Source organism: Diospyros lotus, chromosome 13, assembly GCF_014633365.1.
Source record: "Diospyros lotus cultivar Yz01 chromosome 13, ASM1463336v1, whole genome shotgun sequence".
NCBI classification, from domain to species: domain Eukaryota; kingdom Viridiplantae; phylum Streptophyta; class Magnoliopsida; order Ericales; family Ebenaceae; genus Diospyros; species Diospyros lotus.
Window position 1 is genome coordinate 18,908,206 of NC_068350.1, and position 24,997 is coordinate 18,933,202.

At 39.5% G+C, this 24,997-nt stretch overlaps 1 protein-coding gene across 1 annotated transcript; it reads left to right on the forward strand.

The window, feature by feature from the left end:
• The first annotated feature begins 19,778 nt into the window (after positions 1-19,778).
• Positions 19,779-23,454, forward strand: LOC127789262 (uncharacterized). The gene is made up of 2 exons (XM_052318124.1): positions 19,779-20,054; positions 22,985-23,454. Exons 1-2 carry the CDS (start codon positions 19,944-19,946, stop codon positions 23,210-23,212), a joined length of 339 nt encoding a protein of 112 aa, XP_052174084.1. The 5' UTR covers positions 19,779-19,943; the 3' UTR covers positions 23,213-23,454.
• The last annotated feature ends 1,543 nt before the right edge of the window (positions 23,455-24,997 follow it).

Here is a 24,997-nt window from a genome sequence, read left to right on the forward strand (position 1 = left end):
TTACTTATAAGCGCTACATTTAATTATATACTAATCTCAAATCCGAAAAAAAAATAATTTTCAGCCTTTTACTCCTAAGATTCAAACCTTAAACCTATCAACTCCCTTATGCACAAGTAACCACTAGGCTATAAGACCCCTTTACTTATGTTTTTGCAACAATTTATTTTATACTAAAGAAACTTCCAAATTTCAACCTTATTCTTAGATCCCGAAAATCTCAAAAACTTTCAATCACTTCCCTATTCAAAAATTTAATATCCTCCATTAAATTCTACAATGCTAAAATTTTTTAATAAATCATAAAAAAATTTCTCAAATACATAAATTAATTACTATTATTTTCTAAAATATTGGGATGTTACACCCACTTACTAAAGTTATGATTTAGTCACAACTTGAATGTCATATTGAGAAGATGGGTATCAAATACCATAAGATGATGCAATAGTGGTATGTATTTTAGTAATAGTGCAAGTGAGAGATTATTAGTGATATGCCTTAATCCTAGATTTAGATGTGAACATTTTGATGTATTATTATATTTAATAAATGACAATTTATCTTCATTTGTAACTTTTCAGTAATGTATGCGAAAGAAATAATAGACACCCAAGAGGGAGGTGAATTAGGTTTTCAAAAACTTTTTAGATTTAAAGGTTTTTGTGTAAAGAAAACTGTTTGGCCTTTTGAAATCTTTGAAAGATGAATATAAAAGATTTTATTGAAATCTTAAATTTTTGGTACTTTAAGAAATGATAATGCAAATATAACTTAAATAAGAAAAAGCTTTGCAAAATCAAATTTTATTGCTACAACTGCAAATTTTGAATGTTGGAAATAAAAATTTAACTTGCTGAAATGAAGAGAAGAAACTAGCAATGCAACACACATAGATTTTATAGTGGTTTAGTGCAATCAGCCTACTCGGGTCCTCACTAAGGATTTAACAATCTACTATCCCTTTTGTAGGCTTAGCTATAACCTCAGTTTTTAATAGGTGCAGTTGTAACCTGTGCTTTTCATTGGTTCAGTAGTAATCGAATACACAACTTTTGCAAGAATCAGCTAAAACCTTTTTACATTGTGTTTTTTATGGGCTCAATCACTAACCATAATAAGATAAGTGGTGAAGATAAATCAAATACTTTGAAAAGCTATTACAAGATAAATAACAAATAATAAGATTAGCTTCTCACAAAAAAAAAAAAGAGATAGAAAGAATGTAAAAAGTATGAGCACTCATTCTCTTTTTCTAATTGAAGATGAAATCTTGAAGAATCTATTTGGTTTAAGCAGTAGTAGAAAGTATTAGAACAATAGTTTTGTTCTTTATCTTCATCTCCTTTTATACTTATTGTTAAGAGAATAAAATCTGTATCTGTAGTATTCTTTTTCCATAAAATAATTATTAGAATATTCAAAAATTATTATAAATGAATAAGGTAAAATTTAGAGCTATTTTGAAGTCTTAATGGACAAAGCACTTGTAACGGCTATATTTTTCAATTTCAGCACAAAAATAATTGACTATTTTAGGTCCTTACACGAGTATTATAGCTCATTAGTCGACTATCAGATTTCATTAGTCGAGTAAGTTTTGACTGTACTTGATTATGTTTAACAGCTACTCGATTATACTTAATAGTTATTCTATTACGCAGAAACATAAATTAAATACTCGACTATCACTCACAAATAGTCAATTATACTCAACTTTTACTCAATTGCTCAAGATGAACACTCGATTAAAAGAAAATAAAACTTCATAATCAATGCTCAAACACAATTATTCGACTATGGAATCGACATACTTGTTTAATACAAGAATTTACTTGATTATGCTTAACTTTTAGTCGATTAAAAAGATATAACAATCGAATATAACTTTGATCACTTGATTGCTTTTGATATAGCCGAAACTTGCAATAAATACTCGATTTATTTTTATGCCTTACTCGACTATCATTCAATCAACATATATTGTTTTGAATATCATCATCAAAATAATTTTCTCATCAACAACATCATCTAAATAAGAAACATAAACATTAAACTTAAGTATATAAAACACAAGTTTTTTATCAATATCTAATACATAACTTAACATAATACATTAAGGCAAAATATTTACATCACAAGTGTTGTTTGTGAAAATTGGATAAAACTATCTTTTCAATCACATTCACTTAATTACATAGAAAGTCTTAAAAGATGAATGAGATATTTTTACAGCACATGTCTTTAACAACAAATTGAGAACAATATATGTTACTCAACTAAAAGTTTTTTTTTTTTGTTTTCTAAATTCAAATGAAAATCATTCTACTAGGCTCATATATTACATCATGTAACATAAAGATGCATCATGATAACTTTATGAAACATACTCACATGAAATATTTATAAGTCAAGTAACTTACTTAATGAAACATATAGAACATTTCAAATATGTTTAGCACAAAAAATATGTTACTTAACAATAAAGCATATCATTTAGCACAAAAATACTCTAGTTTGAGCATCATGATGACTAATTTATCAAAACAAGAGCACATATAGACTAAATAAAAGCATATATGATTTCTAAGCTCTAAGCCATTTTACATAAATGGTACTAATGCATATTTTGAATGATTCTTAAATGATAGAAACTTTAGAATTCTATCACTCAAATGCATTGAACCTAAACTTGAGCAACACTAGAAAGTATTGGTTGGAAAACATACAACATTTAAATTCTCTCAAGAATTTGAATGATTTTGCTTATCAAGCAACATACATTTAACTTAACAAGTTCTTCAAGAGATCCTTCTTAAATATAAAGACTTGAGAACTTTAGGAATTTTAGCTATATGAAATAGAACTTATGATCACTTGCCTAAGCATATATACATTTACTCAAGAGTAAAGATGATTGAAATCAAATAAAACATATTGCTCCTAGATTTGACAAAATGATTCCATATATTTTGAGTGCTTAAAATATTTTTCAATCTTAAGTTTACTCTAAGTGTCATGAGGATATATGACATTTATACATGATACTAATGCATTAGGATACTTAGGATATCCCTTGAAATCCTAGAGCAACCTATTGCCATAACAAGCAATAAGCAAAAGCAAGATTTTAACCACAAACAAAACATATTAACATAACCTTAACATGAAAGACAATTTAAATTCTATAAATCAAAACTCATGTACATCACTTGAGTATATAATCACTTACTTAATCATTAGATATAAAACATAGAGCACACTACTCTTAGATTTTAAGTAATGCTGCCACATAAAACACTTAACATATCATGAGCTCCACAAACCACTCATTCATTATCTTTAGGATAACCCTAAAGAGAAATATAAAAGATATATCAATAAAACGTATGACTAAAACAAGTTTAACACATATGAGATCATAAATAGATAAATTATACTAAAAGATAAAAAATCTATCAAGATTCCTTGACCTTATATATTTTCAAGACAACCTCAATATATTACTCTATTAAGATAAGCTTAAGCAATATTCTAAAGGATAATAAAATAATTTTCACATATACAAAATATATTAATAAGCCTATGAGAATATAGGATAACAAGATTCCTTAAGATAATTCTCAAAACATCCTTAATATAGAACAATCCTTACATTAAAGTTTTGCATAACATAATCACCATCAAAACATTCAAGAACATAAAACTTAACAATCTCCCATATTTTGATGATGACAAAACTTTAATGTTTAAGAGAACATTTACCGCAAATATTCCACTAAATCTTCTCCCCTTTTTTGTCATTAGAAAAAAAGGATAAGAAGTTTGATATCACATAAAGCATATGATACCAAGAGAAAAACCTTCTCCCCCTTTTAGAAATTATTCATTCCTTTGATCGGGATAAGCTATCAAGAGACAAAACTCCCCCTAAGTCTATTCTTTAATGCTCAATGAAGCTTGATTGGGATAAGCTATCAAGAGACAAAACTCTTCCTAGGTCTATTCCCTAATGCTCAATAAAGCTTTAAGATAAAAAATCTCTTGAGCATATTTTATACTAGAGGCTCCCCCTGAATTATTGAGAAGCCCCCTTGCAAATTTTAGTCTTTTTCTTTAACAGATTTTCTTCCTTTTTATGAAAGAGAGGGACGCAAAGATCTTTCTAATGAATACACTTTTGACAATCATAGGGAGGCAATAAAAAACAAAAGGAGCTCTTTCCTTTTTATATACTGGATGAAATATTCCTCCTAAGACTATGACATATATATATCAACAAATTATTCAAACAAGGGATTTAACTCTCTTCTCAAAAAATAAAACCTTAGATAGGAATCAAATCTTAGTCATATTTTAAATAGAGGACATGCCCTTCCAATAAATAAGCCACAATTTCTTTTAACACTTAATGCTTAATAGAACTAAGTTATAACAATGTCCATAAAATGCAAAGGGTTGGCCCACAAATGAGATGGCACGAGGCCCAAAAGAAAAGAAGGCCCCGCGCAAAGGGCATTAAGAGACCGTCTTGTAGTTTTTTGGGGATCCTCTTGGAAAACTCCAACAAGAGAGGTCCTTAGTGTAATACCCCATATTTTCACAAGGTTGCCGCGTAATTTAGATGAGTTTGAAATATAAAAAATTTGGTTTGATGGTAAAATAAATCACCAAATTGATGGAAGAGAGTGCCTCAGAACCTAGATGTCTAAAGATAAAGGTATGGCATCGACAAGCATCTTGAGACGGAATTTATGACGCCAAAAGAAATCAAATCTGGGACGATTTTTGGTATAGCTAAGTTATAGCTTGAAAGATCGAATGATGATAAAGGACTTTCAAAAAAATCACAAAACCCTGTAGAGGCTCTAATTTTGTGATTAGAACAACCCTTAAGTGGTTTCGGGATGAAACAAAATGGTTTATGATCGAAACATGTATTTGGGGCCTAAGTGTAATTTTTAATTCTAGTTGAAATGAGGGTGAAAATGATATTTCTTAAAATTTGTCAAGCCAATTGAGAAGCATGGAACTTAGGAGTTCATGTGATAAAATATCAAAGTTTAAGGACTAGAGGAAGAGGGCCAAAATGCAAAAGAAATTTGCGAGAGGGCCAAAGTGCAATTTTTGAAAATTCTGCATCAAGCATGGTCGGACCTACCACCGTACATAGGCCAAAATTTAATAATGAGACGACAATATCTTGCCATGGCATGGCCATCTTTGGCCTGGGAGGCATGTGGAATAAGTTATGGCCAATGATTAGCTAAGGGGAGATAGAATTTTGCCTATAAATAGGCAAGGGTTTTGTCCGATTTTAGGGCATCATATTGCTTGAGTTTTGGTGAGTTTTTGAGAGATTTGATAGAGGAATTTTGCTCTAGAGGTTTTGGGCATCATTTCTAGAGAATTTGGAGTGTTTTCATGGAGGTTTGAATGGGTTTTGGAGGTGACCAAAAAATCGGGTATTAATGCTAGAGTCGGACTATTTTTGGCCAATTTGAGGCTTCTTCAATGGTTATTTCGGACACTCAAGGGTACTTAGGTGATCGAATTGAGGAGGGCTTCGAGTTGGTGCAAGAATTTCCTTGATTGGAGCATCTCCGGCTACCAGAGAAAGAAAGAAGATGATCGACGCGTGTATCACACGTGCGGGTCTTCACGTGCAGTCCACGCACATGCACGTGGGTCTAGGTATTTTCTTAATTTTTTTAATATTTTTTAGAAAAATATTTTATGAATTATGGTGGAGAAAATTTTGGAAAAAACCTTGAGGAGGTATTTATTTTAGAATTTTTGAGGAGAAAATAGAGAAAAATTATAAAAAAATAGGAAAAATAGATATTGATATTCCTTTAAATAAATATGATAGCTAGGGATTATTGAGGCTTGAGGTTGATAATTGTACACCTAGCACAAGAATCGAGTTCAGGCACTGTTGTGCCATGAAAAAATGGGAGGAAAAAGGCTGCTAGAGCCAGCCTCGTGGTAAAGGCTGGCTGCAAGCTGCTTATGGCAGGGGTTGGCCGCGAGGTCCATCTCTTGGAAGCCTTGCGGAAAATGCCCCTTCTTGATGAAACTTACGCCCCACTTAGCAATTGCCACATGTCAGCACTAGCCATCCTTGAAAATTGTTCCTTATAAATACCCAGCTATAGGACATTGAAAGGGACTTCTGATTTGGTAAAATCTCGACACATTGACTGTATTTTTACTGTTTTCGAGAATAGCTATCTACATTCAGTATTGACTTAGGCATCGAAGGGTCGTTACGGGCGAGGATTCTCGCGAGCCTTCTAACCCATTTCTGAATATCAGCAGGACCAAAACCTTATGGCAAAAGAAAAACCTTGCGGCGAGACCTAGCGGCAGAGGCAATATCTTGCAGCGAGACCTAGCGGCAGAGGCAAATCCTTGCAGCGAGACCTAGCGGCAGAGGCAATATCTTGCAGCGAGACCATGTGGCGGAGACCAAACCTTATGGTGAAGCCTTGTTGCGAAGGAGCTTGTGGTGAAGACCTTGTGGCAAAAGAGCTTGTGGTGAAGGCTTTGTTGCGAAAGAGCTTGCAGTGAAGACCTTGTGGCAAAAGAGCTTGTGGAGAAAAAACTTGTAGTGAAGACCTTGTGGCGAAGGAAGATCTTTGTGGCAAAGGAGTTTGTGGTGAAATCCTTGCGGCGGGCATCCTTGCGGCAAACTCCCTTAAGGAAACTTATTTCACGATAGCCTCACTTCACCTGACATCGAGCTCCCATGGACCCCACGTCATAAATTTTAATTGTTGTATTTTTAGCAACAACAATTTGGCACTGTTTGTGGGAAACCTAACAAAAAGCCAATCTTAACCCAAGATGTTGAGAAGGACAAGATCAGCTGGTTTGGCGAACCCGCCTAACCTCACCCGAAAGAGTGCTCGTACCAGGACGAGAACCACAAGAAGCCCCAGTCAAGTGCACCCTACGATACCATAATTTTCAAAAGATCACCTTAACAATGAAGTGCGTTCAGGAAACTTTCCTATGCTCGAAGGCGACCAGACCGCCGGACTGGGGGCCATGGAGTGTTCAGAACAGGGAGAAGTACACGTAGTTGGATTGAGGAGACATGCGATAGGGCGAGGGAAACAAGTCCCCCATGCAGTGCCCGCTAGTAACAACACTCATTTGGGCAGTCTTGAATTCCAAATAGAAATCTCGCGATGACTTCAGGGATAGCTTTATCCACAATGCTATTCTCAGATTATGAACAATTGTAGAAGGATTTTGAGGGGCTGAAACACTAGAATGATGAACTCAGGATGAACAATGAGGAGAATATGAGAAAACTATAGGAAATTATTGCTTTGCTACATGAATTAATGCTGGACATTCACATTCCCCACATTGGACAAACTGATACAGGGGGAGAACACCGGAGACCCCAAGACAACCCTCTAAGGACCACATGACAAGGGATAAGAATAAGAACTCTAGGGCCAAATCACCAAGTCCCAAAAATGATAGACTCGAGAAGGGAAAATGAGAGGAGGGCGGGGAAAGCTCCCATGTATAAAGAGCCAGCATAAAACACCCACTCAAGAGCTCCTTATGTCCCAACTCCTTGCAAAAACAAAGTAGAAAAGGAGACACTCAAGGCGTCTGACATCAAACACCTCATAGAAGAGCTTTTGGAGCAAAAGCAGGTAATGATGGTGCCAAAGGAAACATCCCCGAAGGGGTTTCTTATGTCCAAGGAACTCCAAAGGCAACCAGTACAACTAGGGTTTGAGCTGCTATAGCTTTCGATATACTTAGGAAAGGAAGACCCAGAGAAGCACCTGCAACACTTCGTCGTAGTGGTCGTGTTGCAAAGGTGGAATGAGGTCACTAGGTGCAGAGCTTTCCCACTCTTCCTAGTAGGACAGGCTCAGTAATGGTTCACTGAATTACCAGTAGGGTATATACGATCATTCAAATAGTTAAAGAAAGAATTTCTGAAGGCGTTCTCTTTCTACATCCCTAAAAAGAAAATTGTTATATATCTTATGAGCTTGCAACAGAGGCCTAATGAATCCCTAAAGTAATATATCAAGTGATTTAGAGTCATGGCGCAGGAAACAAGGGGTCTCCCAATCGTATTGGTGACGTTAACCCTGCTTGACGGAACAACATATGCCTCGCTTAGAAAATTCCTTGCCTTCTCCGAGCCGAATTCTATAGCTGAATTATTTGATTGAGTAGAATAGTTTATCATGTAAATGGAAATTTTGAACGCATGGGAAGGTAATAAAAGAAGAAGGGAAACTCAGCCTGAATTGTGAAGGACCCTACAGAATTCAGAAGATGTTGGGCCCTAACACGTGCATACTACAGACGCTACAAGACAAGGTGATAGGAAAACCTTGGAACACCATGCACCTCAAGGGGTACTTCCCAGCTTTAACAACCATTAACTCTAGGGAAGAGGACAAAGCACAAGACGCAGAGCTGAGCCTGTCACCAGAAGCGTTGCTCGATTTGGCTAGGGGCCGAGATTGTTTTTAATTTTTCATTGTAATAATATCCCCCAATAAATAAAAGAACATACCCCCTGTATTCTCGTGGAGTAGGTAAAACTATAAGCTGAACTGTGTAAAATCTCCATGGGCATAGATTATTTGTATGTATCATGGAATATGATGTAGGTATGGTGGCTCAAGCATAGCCCGCTCTCGAAGGTCAAGTCACTAGTGGTAACTGGGGCCGATGACCACGAGCTGCCTCGGGATCACCAGAAGATTCAATGCCTACGATCGCAGGCTCACCTGGATCCCTCGTTTGAGTCCGGTGTTATGCCTTTTGGCTATACCCGACTCCTTGGTTGATCTGACACCTAAGCCTTCAAGCAAACTCGGATCTCTGGCAGGAATCTCGAGTTGGACCACTGGCCAAGCCCAAATTCCCTAAGGTAGACATGCCCAAGGAAAGTAGGGGAGAGGTGAAGTGACCACATAACATCTCTGACATTAGCCTACTCCTGAAGGGCAAGTCACCTAGTGGCAATTTGGTGCCGATAACCACGAGCTGGCCTGGGATCACCAGAAGATCCGATGGCTATACCCACAGACTCACCCAAATCCCTCGTTTGAGTTCGGTGTTATGTCTTTTTGACTAGACCCAACTCCTTAGTTGATCTGGTGCCTAGGTTTCCCGATAAACTCGGATGTTTGGTATGAATCCCGTGTTGGACCACTGGCCAAACCCAGATCCCCTGAGGTAGACTGGCCTAAGGAAGGCGTGAAGAGAGATAGAATGACCATGTGACGTTTTTGCCATGGAGTTAAGTCACCTAGTTGCAATCTGGTGCTGATGACCACAAGTCGACTCGGGGTTACCAGGAGATCCGATGCCTATGCCCGCAGACTCACCCAGATCCCTCGTTTGAGTTAGGTGCTATGCCTTTTTGGCTAGACCTAACTCCTTAGTTGATTTGGCGGCTAGGTTTCCCAATAAACTCGGATGTCTAGTAGGAATCTCGCGTCAAACCACTGGTCAAACCCAAATTCCTTGAGGCAGACCAACCCCTAAAGACAGATGTGAGGACACAATAGCCAGTGCGCTATGATCCATCCCGAGATTACCGGATGCACTGAAGCCAGTGCCCGTAGGCTTACTGGGATCCCTTGATTGAGTCCGGTGCTATGCTCCGAAGCTAGACCCAACTCCTTGGCTGATATTTTACTCTTTGATTTTGTTTAAAGACAAAATAGAAGAGTGGGGGAAGGGGGGTAATTTTTGTGCCATGAAAAAATGGGAAGAAAAAGTGAGAAATTTTTAATGAAAAAAATGAAGGCTCGTTGCGAAAAGGCCTTGCGGCGAGAAGCTGGCCATGAGGGCCAGCTTGCGGCAGCCTTATCCTGATCGCCTTGTGGCAGAGCCTAGCTGGGAGGCTGCTCGTGGAAGGAGCTGGTCGCGAGGCCTACCTCGTGGCAAATGCCCATTCTCGATGAAACTTAAGCCCTACTTAGCAATGGCTGCATGTTAGCACCAATTATCCTTGAGAATTATGCCCTATAAATACCCAACTACATGACATTGAAAGGGACTTTCAATTTCGGTAAAATCTCGACACATTGACTGTATTTTTACTATTTTCGAGAATAGCTATCTGTATTCGATACTGACTTAAGCATCGGAGGGTCATCACGGGCAAGGATTCCCGTGAGCCTTTTAACCCATTTTTGAGTATCAGCAGGGCCAAAACCTTACGGCAAGACCTAGTGGCAAAGGCAAAACCTTACGGCGAGACCTTGTGGTGAAGGCAAATCCTTGCGGTGAGACCTAGCAGCAAAGACAATATCTTGTAGTGAGACCTTGTGGCGGAGACCAAACCTTGTGGCAAAGCCTTGTTACGAAGGAGCTTATGGCGAATGAGCTTATAGCGAAGACCTTGTGGCAAAACCTTGTGGCGAAGGCCTTATGGAGAAAGAGCTTGCGACGAAGTTCTTGTGGTGAAAGAGCTTGTGGCGAAACCTTATGGCAAATAAACTTGTGATGAAAGAGCTTGTGACAAAGACCTTGTGGTGAAAGAGCTTGTGATGAAAAAGCTTGTGGCGAAGGAAGATCTTTGTGGCAAAGGAGCTTGTGGAGAAATCCTTGGGGCGAACTCCCTTGAGGCAATTTGTTTCACGACAGCCTCACTTCACCTAGCATCAAGTTCGCGTGGACCCCATGTCATAAATTTTAATTGTTGTATTTTTTGCAACAACATGCACAAATTTTGAGAAATTTCGAATTAAGTTCAAGGTGAGACTTTAACACCCATGCTTCTAATTTGTGTGAGGCTCCTATGCTCCAAATCCTATATTTTTCTCTTATGAGACTTCTATTGTATGAAACATGTTTTTTGAAGTTCTTGTATGCAAACTCCTGTTATTCTCTTACATGAAATCATATTGCATATATGAAATGTGTTTCTTGAAAATATATGTTGTTGGTTTTCAATTGTTGCATTTATAAAATTCGTGTGGCCATACTATTGTACCTATCTGTTATTACCGATGGAAAAAGTCTGGATATCCCCCGAGAGGCACTATGCATTTGCCATTGAGAAAGCTCTCATGGGGAAGACTATGAGTCTAAGGGACAATGGATGTGGTGTTTGCATGAGTTCTATGAGGTCAGGCCGAGATGACATGGTTAGAGACCTCCCGAAAGGGGTTATGCGTGCGCCATTGAGAAAGCTTTCGTTAGAGAAGGCTGACATATTCACGAGACACTTCGAAGTAGTCCTCGTTGTTTCCTTATACATTTATACCTATTCATGCATTTATATAAACTGTTTCGGAGTTCTCACTAGATGATTCATCTTTTAATTGGAATGTTTGTTAAGATCGCGAGTCTCAGCCTATGAGGTTCGAGACACATCGGGCTCAAACAACAGCTTGAGCGTTGGTGCAGTTAGTGATAATCTGAGGCAACCCAATAGCGATAGTCAACATGTTGCGCCAGTTAAGGCCTCAATGTGACATCCCACATCGAGCGATGGAAAGGATCAGAACAACGTACTCTAATGGGCCTACATGAACTTCCCAGGGGTCACCCATCATTGAGCTTCCCCAGCTTAAACACGCTTAACATCTTGCATCGAGCGATAGGAAGAACCAAAATGACTTACCCTGATGGGCCTATGCAAACTTCTCAGGGGTCACCCATCATTGAGCTTTCCTAGCTCAAACACACTTAACATCCTGCTTTGAGTGATAGGAATGACCAGAATAACTTACCCTGATGAGCCTATGTAAACTTCCCAAGGGTTACCCATCCTTGAGTTTTTCTAGATCAAGCATGCTTAACATCCTACATCGAGCAATAGGAAGAACCAGAATAACTTACCCTGATGGGCCTACGCGAACTTCCCAGGGGTTACCTATCCTTGAGCTTCCCCACCTCAAGGGAGCTTAACATCTTGCATCGAGCGATAGAAAGGCTCGGAACAACTTATCCTGATGGGCCTATGCGAACTTTCTAACGGTCACCCATCCTTGAGCTTCCCCAGCTCAAGCACGCTTAACCTGTGAGTTCTTTGCCTATATTTAGCCCAAAAAGTATCCAGCTGATGTTGTTTCCTTCCTTACTTATCTTCGATGAATACTACCCTTCTCTAGGCTCTTGGGGATTATATTCTCCCCCCTTAAGCACATAACGTCCTCATCATGCGACCTTATAACTAATCCTAGCTCTTCCCCATCCAGTGTCCCTAGTCTAGTACCCTCAGCCTTTAGCGAGTACATTGTCTTCGGTCCAGTACCCCCAGCCTTTGGCTAGTATACGATTCCAACACATGGCCCGGGTTGCTCTGATACCACCTGTAACATCTTATATCGAGTGATAGGAAGGACCAAAACAATTTACCCTGATGGGCCTACGTGAACTTCTCAAGGGTCACCCATCCTTGAGTTTCCCCAACTCAAGCACGTTTAATCCGGGAGTTCTTTGCCTACATTCAGCCCAAAAGATATCCAACTGGTGTTGTTTCATTCCTTACTTATCCCCGATATATACTACCTTTCTTTGGGCTCTTGGGGATTACATTATCCCCCCCTTGAGCACATGACGTACTTGTCATGCGACCTTAAAACTGGTCATAGCTCTTCCCCGTTCAGTCCCCCTTCCGGGGACTAGGGCATCCATCATTGGTGCTCTCGTTGAGAGGTTTCTTATTATCTCTTTTGAAGCTCTAGTGCTTGGAAGATGTTCTTAGAAGTTCTTGTTTATCCAACAGTGGCAGGACAGACACAGAGGGACCACATCGAGAATTTAGAGAACATGGCCAACACTATGGATGAAAGATTCTCATAGGTGGAGTAGACCCTATAAAATCTGACCATCCTGATGCAACAACAGTAACATCCGTCACCAAGGCGTGGAAGCAGTTGCAATCATCCCATAGATGGCGATCTATTGCAGCTAGCCAGAGGTCCGATTTTGGCTTTGATGGTGGATTGAAAACGGATGGAAGAGGCAGAAACTGGAACCCTACACACAACACTCGCCGAACATTCAAACCGCGCCTGCATTCTCCAACATTTTCTGGTGAGGATCCCATCTCTTGTCTTAACTAAGCCAATTTATTTTTCAAGTCATAAGATATGAGTAGCAAGGAGAAGGTGGAGTATGCCGTCTATTTTCTTGAGGACGAGGCTAGCCATTTGTGGTAGTGGCTCTCATGCACATACAAGAATCAAGGTAAGAGTATCCATTGGAAGGATTTCGAATAGGAGGTACGAACTCGTTTTGAGCCTACAGGCTACGTGGACTATGATGAAGTCTTGTCCAAGATGTGCTAGATAGGATCCTTAAGGGACTATTAGTAGGAATTCGAACGGGTGGCCATGTAAGTTAGCGACTGGCTAGAGAAGACACTAATTAAGGTGTTTATATTTGGACATCGCTGCAAAAGTCAAGCTTCATCTTCCAACCAGCATGCGCCAGGCAATCAATATTTCCCTTTTTAAGGATGACCAGTTGCATGCTATGCGTAAGGCTATGACTTACAAGAGCCCTGCCATGGTCGAATCTAGTTCTAGGGTGCAAAAGACTAAACTTTCGCCTATGCTGCAAGCTGCAACCAGCAAGCATATACCACCAGGAGTCAAGAGGCTCTCATGAGCTAAGATGCAGAAGAGGCATGAGCAAGGCCTCTGTTTCAACTGCAACGAAAAGTTCACCCTAGGCCACAAGTGCAAAGTGGTTCAATCTTTTCTAATTGAGGTAGGTGACCCACTAAAGGAGGAGGAAGACGAAGAGGCAGAGCTTGACATGCCTTTTGACACAATAGCAGCCAATAGCAAGGTGGAGGCTGAGGATCTGCCAAATGTGTCCCTTCATGCGTTGGCAGGATCTACGGAGCCACAGACCATGCGTGTGACAATGATGCTTCAAGGAAAAGTTGTTAGCCTGCTAATCGACAACGACTCAACCCACAATTTCATCAGCACCAAAGTCGCCCACAAGCTGCAAATCCCGACTATCAGCATTGAGCCCTTTAAGGTGCGAGTGGCCAGCGGAGAACGCCTCATATGCACGCAGCAATGTAGGGTTGTAAGTTTGAAAATCCACCACATTACTATTACTATAGATTTGTATGTCATACCATTAGCTAGAGTAGACATAGTACTAGGTGGGCAGTGGCTAACCCAATTAGGCAAGGTTGTGTTTGATTATAAGCAGATGGCGATTGAATTCAGCTTAGTGGGTCGACAAATTTGCTTGGCTATGTAACCAGGTGTCGCCCAGGTAGCCGAAGTGAATGTCATACAGAAATTGATCAGGGCAGGTAGTGAGTGCTATGCCATATAGATAGCGTCTCAACCATGGGGTCCCGACAATTCTCAAGCAAAGGATGAGGTGGAGTTACCCGCTAACATACAAGCAGTCTTGGCTAAGTTTCTTACGGTAATGCAGGAGCCCATAAACCTGCCACCAAGCAGGCCATTCGATAACTGCATCCCCCTGCTAGATGAGCAGCCCATTAATGTAGCCTCATACTGATATGCCCACACCAGAAATCAGAGATTGAAAGGCAAGTGAAGGAGATGTTATAGAAAAATCTGGTGCGGCCTAATACCATTCCATTTTCATCACCAGTCTTGCTGGTTAAGAAGAAAGGTGGAACTTGGTGCTTCTATACTGATTATCGAGCGCTCAAAAAGGCAACAATGAAGGACAAATTTTTTATTCCAGCCATTGATGACATGCTGGATGAGTTAGCAGGGTCAACAATCTTTACAAAATTGGACTTACGGGCAGGCTACCATCAGATTCAGATGCACCTGGAGATATACATAAGACTGCATTTCGGACACACCATGGGCACTATGAGTATCTAGTTATGCCCTTCTGCTTGTGCAATGCACCGTCAACTTTCCAGGTAGCCATGAATCATATTTTCCAGCACATGCTACGTAAGTTTGTGCTAGTATTTTTTGATGATATACCGGTTTATTCAAAGTCCAGGGATCAGCATTTGTAGCATTTGGAGCAAGTCTTGAGCATACTAGCCCAAGAAAGTTTTTGCATCAAGCTGTCCAAGTTTGCTTTTGGGCAAACAGAGTTAGAGTATTTGGGATACATAATTTGCCCTGATGGTGTTAAGGTGGAGTCACAAAAGATTATTGTCATACAGTTTTGGCCTAAGCCAAAGAATGTTTCCCAGTTGTGCAGATTCTTGGGACTGAAAGGTTATTGCCGGAAGTTTGTGCAGCACTATAGGGCCATTGTTAAGCCACTAACGCAGCTACTAAAGAAAGACAAGTTCTAGTGGACAGAAGAGGCTGATCGGACTTTTGTAGCATTGAAACAGGCCATGACGTGCACCCCTATCTTGGCTATGCCAGATTTCTCGCAGCCATTTGAAGTTCATACAGATGCTAGCAACATAGGCATTGGCGCAATACTTGTGCAACAAGGCCGACCAGTGGCTTATGTCAGCAAGGCGCTTAGCCCAACTAAGGCCACATGGTCTACCTACGCCAAGGAGATGTTAGTGGTTATTAAAGCAGTTAGGGTGTGGCGGCCAAACTTGTTGGGACAACGATTCAAATGTATGACTGACCAGCGCCTTTGAGGCACCTTTTGGAGCAGCGAATTGTGACCCTAGATCAACAGAAGTGGGTGGCCAAATTGATGGGGTATGATTATGAGATTATCTACCGACTAGGGGCTTAGAACAAGGTTGCTAATGCTTTGTCTCGACGGGACGACAATGCCCAGTTGTTGCCTATCACAGGGCCAACGTGGGCTATTTGGTAGCAAATTCATGATGCATTTGAGACAGACCAACATAGCTAGGAGCTGATACAGGCCAGCACAAACATAGATGTAGTGAGTGATTATGAATTCTGCAATGGCCTACTATTATACCGAGGGAAGGCGTATGTGTTAGATGCTAATAATTTGCGCACTACCCTTGTTCGACTTTTTCATAACTCATGGAAATGAGGACACTCAGGCGTTTATTGCACCTGGCAGCATCTTAACCGACTCTTTCATTAGGAGGGCATAAAGCAGCAAGTGGCCAGGCATGTGGCCGAATGTGACATTTGCCAGCGTGCCAAGAGTTATTCTACCCTGCCACGTGGATTGCTGCAGCCATTACTCGTACTTGAGCAGATATGGGAAGACTTGAGCATGGATTTTATCGAGAGACTACTGAAGTCACAAGGGTATTCTTCCATTCTGGTTATGGTGGATTAACTCAGTAAGTATGCCCATTTCATACTACTTGTGCACCCCTTCACTGCACAGTTTGTTGCGCAAGTATTCATGCAAACCATGGTCCATTTACACGGCCTACCTAGAAGCATTGTGACAGATCGAGACAGAATCTTTATCAGCCATTTTCGGAAGGATCTTTTCAAGACAATGGGGATGGAGCTATTAGTAAGCTCATCTTATCACCCACAGATGGATGGACATATTGAGGTCACCAACTACATATTGGAGTAATACTTGCGGTGTTTTTCACAAAGCAACCCTCACACATGGGCTGACTGGATTGCATGGGCAGAGTACGGTATAATACATCCTACCATCAGTCCTTAGGGCATAACCCGTTTGAAGCAGTATATGGGCAGACACCTCCTACACTAGTGTGTTACATGCCACAGTCCACAAAGATGGATACTATTGACCGGGAGCTAGTGGACCGGGACGAGCTGCTGAAGGAATTGAAAACCCACTTGTCAAAGGCGCAGACTCATATGAAGAACTATTATGATCAGGGGCGTCAAGACCGGCAGTTCCAAGAGGGGGACTTGGTCTATGTTAGGCTGCGGCCACAGAGGCAAAAGAGCATAGCACTTGCATCCAAGATGAAGCTTGGCTACCGTTACTATGGGCCTTACAAGATTATGAAGAAGATAGGATTGGTTGCTTACAAACTAGATTTGCCCGCAGACACCTGTGTCCACCCAGTGTTCCATGTGTCCCAACTTAAGCCCAAGGTGGGCCATTTGACAAGTGTGGTGCATGATCTTCCCAAGCTCAACGAAGATACCACGCTGCTAGTCCAGCCTTTGTGGGTCCTAGACTACCGTGTGGTTAAGAAGAACAGGAAGAAGACGCTCGAGGCCTTGGTTTAGTGGGAAAACATGTCACCGGAGAAAGCTATGTGGGAGTTAATTGAGTACTTGGCCTATCAGTTTCTACACTTGCACCTTGAGGACAAGATGCTTCCTAAGGGGCGGGGAATGTTAGGATCGCGAGTCTCAGCCCTTGAGGTTTGGGACACATCAGGCTCGGACAACAGCCTGAGTGTTGGCACAATTAGTGATAATTCGAGGCAACTTGATAGCAATAGTTAGCATGTTGCGCCAATTAAGGCCCTAACCTACATGCCAATGGATTAATTGGGCCAGCATATGCCATTTAAGGCCCCAATTCTCATCTCAGTCCACAGTTTAACCACAGAAGGCCAGCCCAACCTAGCAAGATAAAGCCCACAAGACTAGGCCCATCACAAGCCCAATCTAGCAAGCCCACTAGCCCAACTCGTGAAGACCAGACGCCAAGAGACCAAGAGCCAAGTCAACATTCTCTTCATCTGGCTTCCATAAATTATTCCCTTAATAATTCATTTAATTGTTCTTTTATTTCAGTAGTTATGTATTCTCTTTTAATTCCAGCATTCATGTAGATTCTTTTATGTTAAGCATGCATGCATGCATTGCATTAATGTACTTAGCAACCAGAGGGTCAGGGACATCCATCTATATAAGGCTTTGATTTGCCTTCTATTTGAGACTTTTGAAGAGAATAGAAATTTGAAATTGCCCAAGTGTCTTCACACTTTTGATTTCTCTCTTATATCCTGAGATAGTTAGGTGAAAATCACTCTTCCGAGGACTAGGGCATTTATCACTGTGTCCCAGGAATATTCAAACGTTCTAGGTTCGACAAGAGGCTCTAAGGGAAAGGAAATAGCTGAAGAATAAGTTTATTTCGTTGAATGTAGCATGTTCTAATATGTCTTTACTTATGTACAAAACTTATGCAACCCTTAGTATGTTTTTGGTTATGTTTGAGACGTTCGATCATCGTTTCGAGAGATAATATCCATGTAATTCGTTTTGTAGACATTTTGAACAATTTTTCATATAATAAATAAAGTATTATAGTTATGTACTATATTAAATTCGATCTAACTTTCACATTTGTAATTAGAACACATGTTTTAGTTATTTGAATTGATAGGCTGAGAAGGTAAAATTGAGATTTTTAGAAATTATATGTTGTATATCAGTGGAAGTGTTATGAAAAAAAAAAAAAAGAATTCTTGAAATTCTAAATTATTTAACGTCCGAAAAATCAGGAATGTTACACTTAGGGTCACCCAGACCTTCCCACAAGGCATTTTCTACGGTATAGACTAACAAACATAGCTCCATGTTTTTCTTGGATGATCATGTAATAGAGTATATGTAGCAAGATCCATGTTAATCACATGAAACCAATAACTGTCATTGTAATAGACTATATGTAGCAAGATCCATGTTAATCACATGAAACCAATGACTGTCATAACTGACCTCTCACTTCGATTATAAATAGCTGGCACTCATTTCTCAAGGTAAGAGAAAAGAACCCTATTGAAAACTTTGTAAATTTTTCTTTTAAGATTTGATCTAAATTTGACATCAGAATCTTTACACAAGAAATGCCCAATGCCGTCTTACTTCTCTCTTGCAAAAATTGCTAGAAGTTGGAGATGACTTTCTCCAATATAAATACATTATTGTGTAGAGGGGACAACATTTATAAATCCATTTTCCCTTATATTACAATCCTCTCATATCTCAAACTTACTTTTTGGTCACAAAGAGTGCAGTAACCACATTATTTATAATCTACCTAACTTATGAACTTTTTCAATAGTGTTTTATAAAAAAATTGGCCCTTTTATTTTTTATTTTTTGAAAAATTTATAAGCATTTAAGAAAAACTCTCATTAACTATTTAAAAGACTAAAATATTTTAACAAATAACTTCTTACAACTAAATATTTCTCTATAAAACTTATAAGATTTAAAACTTAATTTTTTTATAAATTAAACTAATTAAGCTAAGTACTCTCTCTTTCTCGACAAGCCCAGTTGGGTTGCGTTGGGTGGGTGGGTGGCTTTTGAGGAGGAGGGAATGGTGTGTGTCAGTCAGTCAGTCAGTGAGTGAGAATGAGATTTAATGCAAGCAAATGCGGCACCACCCTTTAACGCACCGACACTTTGGTTCAAAAGGTGAAATCGTTTATTTTGAATGTTTTTCATATCTGGCCTAATAAGATGTGGGGTTAATTATGGTGATTCAGTCGGATGTAGTGGCTAGACTCGAGCTCACCGTTCATAAGGAATCCCCTCTCATTTTGGAAAGAGGTACTCCATACTATCACTTGCAAGACTCGATCTTCAATCTTGATTCAAGATTCCTCACGAAAAACACTTTATATCCCATTTCTTGATCAATTGAGCTGCCCACGCGGGCAACGCACCGAGACTTTGAATGTGCTCTCATCTGTCCTCTTGCTGTGACTCGTCCATCAATTCTAAGCCCAACGTGTCCCCCCCTGCTAGTGCTAGCCTAAGATGTGGTGGGCTTCACACTCAACTCAATTCACTGGTTGAAAAAGCGCGTGTTCCGTGAAAGAGTAGTCGACTTAATTAATAGTTTTTAAAAAAGTAAAAGGCACTTCTAATAATTTATTGAAACCCACCCCGGGGGGGGGGGGGGGGGGGGGGGGGGGGGGGGGGCGGGACTCAAAAATAATAAAATTTGTACAGTGACACCGCAAGTATTTAAAGCGCACATCAGGCCTGCAACGGCGTCTCAAAGTGCGGCCACAAGTGGTCTGGTCAGCCGTTGTAAACTCTGCCATTTCAGATAAACTAACCTACGGAGAAAGGAGAAATTAGAAGAAGAAGAAGAAGAAGAAGATGCCTTGCGTTGATATATCCACTAATGTGAGCCTGGAAGCCGTCGACACCGATTTAATCTTCTCTCAAACCACAAAAGCTGTTGCCTCAATCATTGGCAAACCAGAAACAGTAATCTCTCTCTCTCTCTCTCTCTCTCTCCCTCTCTCATTTAGGGTTTAGGATTTGTTCGAGGATATCAACACGCAATAGCCGAATGGCAAATTTTATCATTTTCAGTATTTTTTTTTTTTTTTTGTCTAGATCAGAGTGCAAACTTCAAGTCAAAGCTTTATCAAGTAGATTCATGAAGATAGTATACATATATATATACACGTATATATACACACACTTTCCAGAACAAACACCGAACCGAAGTATGTGTTCGAATTGAATCGATCGCCTAGCTTGCGTAAGGTTTGCAAGTTTAGCTTGCTCCGAAACTAGAAGATAATTGTACTGTGAGGCTCTCGATCGATTGCTTATAGATAGTTTTTTTTCTTTTTTGTCCTTCGAATTCACCCTAAAATGGACAGCGTACTGCTACTCATGTTGTATGGGGTCCCAAAACAAAGGACTTCACGGGTTGAGGGACCGCCAGACACCAGTTATTGCCGGATTCATTTTACTGTAGCTCTGTTTTTTACTTTTCTGCTTTCTTTTTTATTTAAAAATTAAAAAAAAATGATATTCGTTCTGCAGTAATTTTGATTCAACATTAATGATTAGATATTTATTAATATCAACCAATAGTACTTATTAGACCCACCCTGGTGGGAAAGCTCAGGTCCCATATTCTATAGGATATATAAATCTATATACGCGATTTTTTTTTTTTTTTTGGGGGGGATAATGATAAAATTATCCCCATTCACTTTATAAATTTATAAAGTGAACCACAGTCATGCTCTTTCACCTCTCCTCCTATGATTGTCATTTTGCTGTTACATCTTGCTGTCATGTCATTGTCACCCCGTCTTATTTTCGTCACCTCGCTGATCGTTACTGCATTTTGAAGATGTAGTAACGATCGGCAAAACAAGATGAGATAGCGATGGCATGGCAGGGCAACGAGGTGCGATAACAAGGTGAAGTAATAGCGAGGCGATGGATATAGGAGACAAAAGGAGAGAACAGAGCAGGTAAAGGAGAGAAAAGGGTAATTTCATCATTTTACCCCCTCTTTATAAGGCTGTTTCGCTCTCAAGCGTTTTTCTCTGTAAAAAGAAGTATACCCTGCCATGTTTTATGTGATGTGGGAAAGCTTGGCATTATAGGAGTACGATCTCAGTTTTTCAACTGTTTGTTTCAGTGTCATTCTCAAAGCTTTCCAAACGTTTTTTACATTTGTAGTTGTTATAACACACACACACACACACACACACACACATATATATATATATAAAATTGTTATGTTCTCTTCCTCAAGTAATATAAAATTTGCTCATGTGAACAAATTCAAAGGAGATGTGGGCCCCACCTCCCCTCCACACCCCCACTGCCCGCCCCACAAAGCAATATATCACCCTCTTATATGTATATATATATATATATTTCATTAATATATTATATTGTCAATTGCAGATATGATAACTTCTTCAAATAAAGTTTTTTTTTTTTTTGGAGAGATTGTGGTCTTAGTTGGTTGATAAAAGCAGTGAGTTCATTACTCTAGTCTCACTAATGTTTATGGTGGTGGACCCCACACCTTGCACGGTAATTAAAGTAAATTTCGTATTTAAGAAATTTGATCTCTTTTGACCAAAAGAATTGAGGGAGACAAATCGGTTGAGCTTCCACTTTGGTGATAGATTGGGATTGATTAGTTACCGCATAAATTATACCTAGATTTTTATAATTTAAATCATTCATAAAAAAATTTATGATTTTAAAATATTTTTGTAGATTTGTATGATTTTCTCTTGTTTTTTCCCTGCAAAAATCTCCTCCCTCAAGTGAAGAGCTGTCATTAGCTTCTTTTGATTTTGCCTATTTGTACATGAAAAATGCTACTTGACGAAGTGGATGACCGAAAGACTCTAAAATAACAAAAATGCTCTCACCTACAATTGCTTCCCTTTCTCTTCCCTTCCCATGGGCGTCTCAAGCAACCGTTGACAGCCATCGCCTCGCGCCGACATCACCCCTGCCACCGTTGACCGCCGCTGCATCCTCTCGTCTCCTCGTCGAGAGGATCGCGCCAACTGTCACACCGTAGTCGCCCCCCACACCATCGATAGCCATTGTATCATCTCATTGCCTCGTTGAGAGGATCGAATCGACCGTCGAACCATCGTTGCCGCCACCACTGTTGACAGTCGCTGCATCCTCCCGTCGCCTCGCGCTGAGTATTGTACCGTCGTTACCCTCGACAACAGGCTACCAGTTCTCTTTTCCACCAAGTTCATAGACATACTTTCCCCCAATGGAGACATGCATACATCCTTGGATGAAATCTGATGGAGACTTACTCCCTTGATCAGGCTTCATCCATGGTTGCGAAAATTATCCGATCCATGATTGAGAAGCGCCTAAAAATGTCAGCAATGGGAGCAACAATAGGTGCGACTGGCAGTTGTGGTCGGCAGGTGAGGGCGATGATGGTGTGAGCTGGGGTGCGAATGGGGGGCAATGATGGTGCGAGCTGGGGTGCAGGGGCGACGATAGTGGCGGTGGGTTTTTCAAGACTAGAGGGTTCCGTGGAAGTGATTTGGGAGATGGGTACTTTCGTTATTTTATCATATGTGTGTAAAGTTATGTATAAATCTTTATGTATATGTAACATCGTCTTTCTTAAATTGACCCTATGAGTTATTTTAATTTTTTTTATAACTTGAATTCAACATAAAAATTAGCTTATTTGGACTATTAATTTAATCCATTAGTCTTTAGAAAGAAAAAAAGAAGAAGAAAATAATATGAACTTTTAATAATAATTTTAATTAAATTATATATTTTATATTTTACAATAAGAGATCTAAAAACAATTTACTCTTGTATTACTAACTTTGATGTTTTTGAATGTGTTGATTAATTCGAGATGCATGCACGCATGCATACAGTTTGTGATGGTGTTACTGAAGGGGTCAGTGGCCATATCATTTGGGGGGAACAAAGAGCCAGCAGCATTTGCAGAGGTAGCATCCATGGGAGGCATCAACTCTGCAGTGAAGAAGCAGCTCATAGCCGCCATCGGCACCATTCTGCAGGACAATCTGTGTGTGCCGAGGTCCAGGTTCTTCCTCAAGGTCTTTGACACCACTGCTGGTCGCGTCCCTTCCAAAATCTGACCTAATTCCCTCCACATATATTGCCTGCTGTATCCAGTCCAGTCTGATTGAAGTGACAATCATCATTTCATTTCAAGATTAAGGTTCTCCGCCCTTTTAATAAGACTAAATAAATATTCATTATTGTCACTCTCTTTATTTATGTCAAATTATGTCTCATTTAAAATTTATCATAAGATATTTAATCTTGTTACTGTTTTTATCTTCTATTTATTTAATCCAAATCAATTAGGCTTCCAGGATTTGTTTTTTATGCTTAGAATATGCTTTAGTTGAATCATTTAAATTAATTCCTAAATCAAATATAGAAGTGATTGACTTTATCCATATCTGATTGAAAATTTCATAGACCGATAAGAAGAGGATTAGACCAGAATGTGAACGCCTGAAAAAGTCCATTGACATAATTGTGATGACTTGAAATTATCTCAATTTCTCTTTAAAGATGCTTTAAAATCAAATTGTAAAACCCTTTCACCCGAAAGTCCCAAACACTGTCGGGACTGGATGGGAGTCTCACAAAGAGAGACAAAATGGAAACAAAATCTGGTCAACAACCCACATGACATAGCAATTTAACACAACATAAACACGTTGATGAGTATTCTTATGGACACACTAGTGCCATTTTTTACAAACGAAAGGCACCCCAAAGAATAGACTCCTCAAGAATTGAATGGCTAGAACTGTCGTGTAGACCAATTACTCGCCCAGCTTAGACCTTGACACTTTCACCCTCGATCTTGGCCTTTTCTTTTCATGTAATGATGCAAACAAATGTGAACCACAAGGCTCAACAAGTATAATAGAATAAAAAGATGCATGAATATTAGGAACACTAGAGAGTACTAAACCATAGGAAGTATAAAATATCCTTCACACACATATATGAACAAGAGCCGTCGTGCAATCATTTGCACCTATAGTTATGTGACAGTTTGCACCCATAGCGTACCCCTGATATGCTTTTCATAAATTATGTTTAGAAACAAATATTGCCATTATCAAAATAATCATATTCAAAAGGGGAAAAACCCTCCACGAGTCCGGCGTTCTGCCCATCTGCGATTTGCAGGATATAATATATCCCCGCAGATCCTATCTACCACATATGGATAGGGTCGAAGCCTTCCACGAGTTCAACTTTCTTCTTACTCGTGATTTGTAGGATATATCCCTGCGGATCTTCCGCCATGCACATCAAGTACCATATACTTTCAGAAAATCATTTCATGAGTATGCATATGCACAATGACCCCAAATCCTCATGCATCTAACTCTTCATGCTCAACATGCATCAGGCCACAAACGAGATCACAACCACACATAATATGCATGGGACACACACAAGGATTACAAAACATAGAGCAAGATGACAAACTCATAACCAATCCATTCATAAGATGTTACAATACCTCGAATAAATTTAACCCTAGCCAACAAGCATCATTCCTAAGTAATTATAGGGTAAACAAGCCTTATTTATATGCTCAAAAAGGGATTTCAAGCCAAGTCAACAAACTAGACATAAAATTATAACATGTTTCAACGGACTTTGGAACTCGCAAGGAACTTGAGAAATGAGCTTAAAGAACGAGAACTTGCATATGAAAATAAAGGGAATAAGAGTTTGTCTTAAATATTTCTTTTAAGTCTTTTAAGTGTCTGATTTTGTCGATATCACAGTTCAAAACTTTTTTTTTATTCCTTCTTGTCTTCCCCAATTACCTCATATCATTTCCTAGGTTAATTCAAGCCTCAAGGGGTTTATATAGAAAAGAAAAA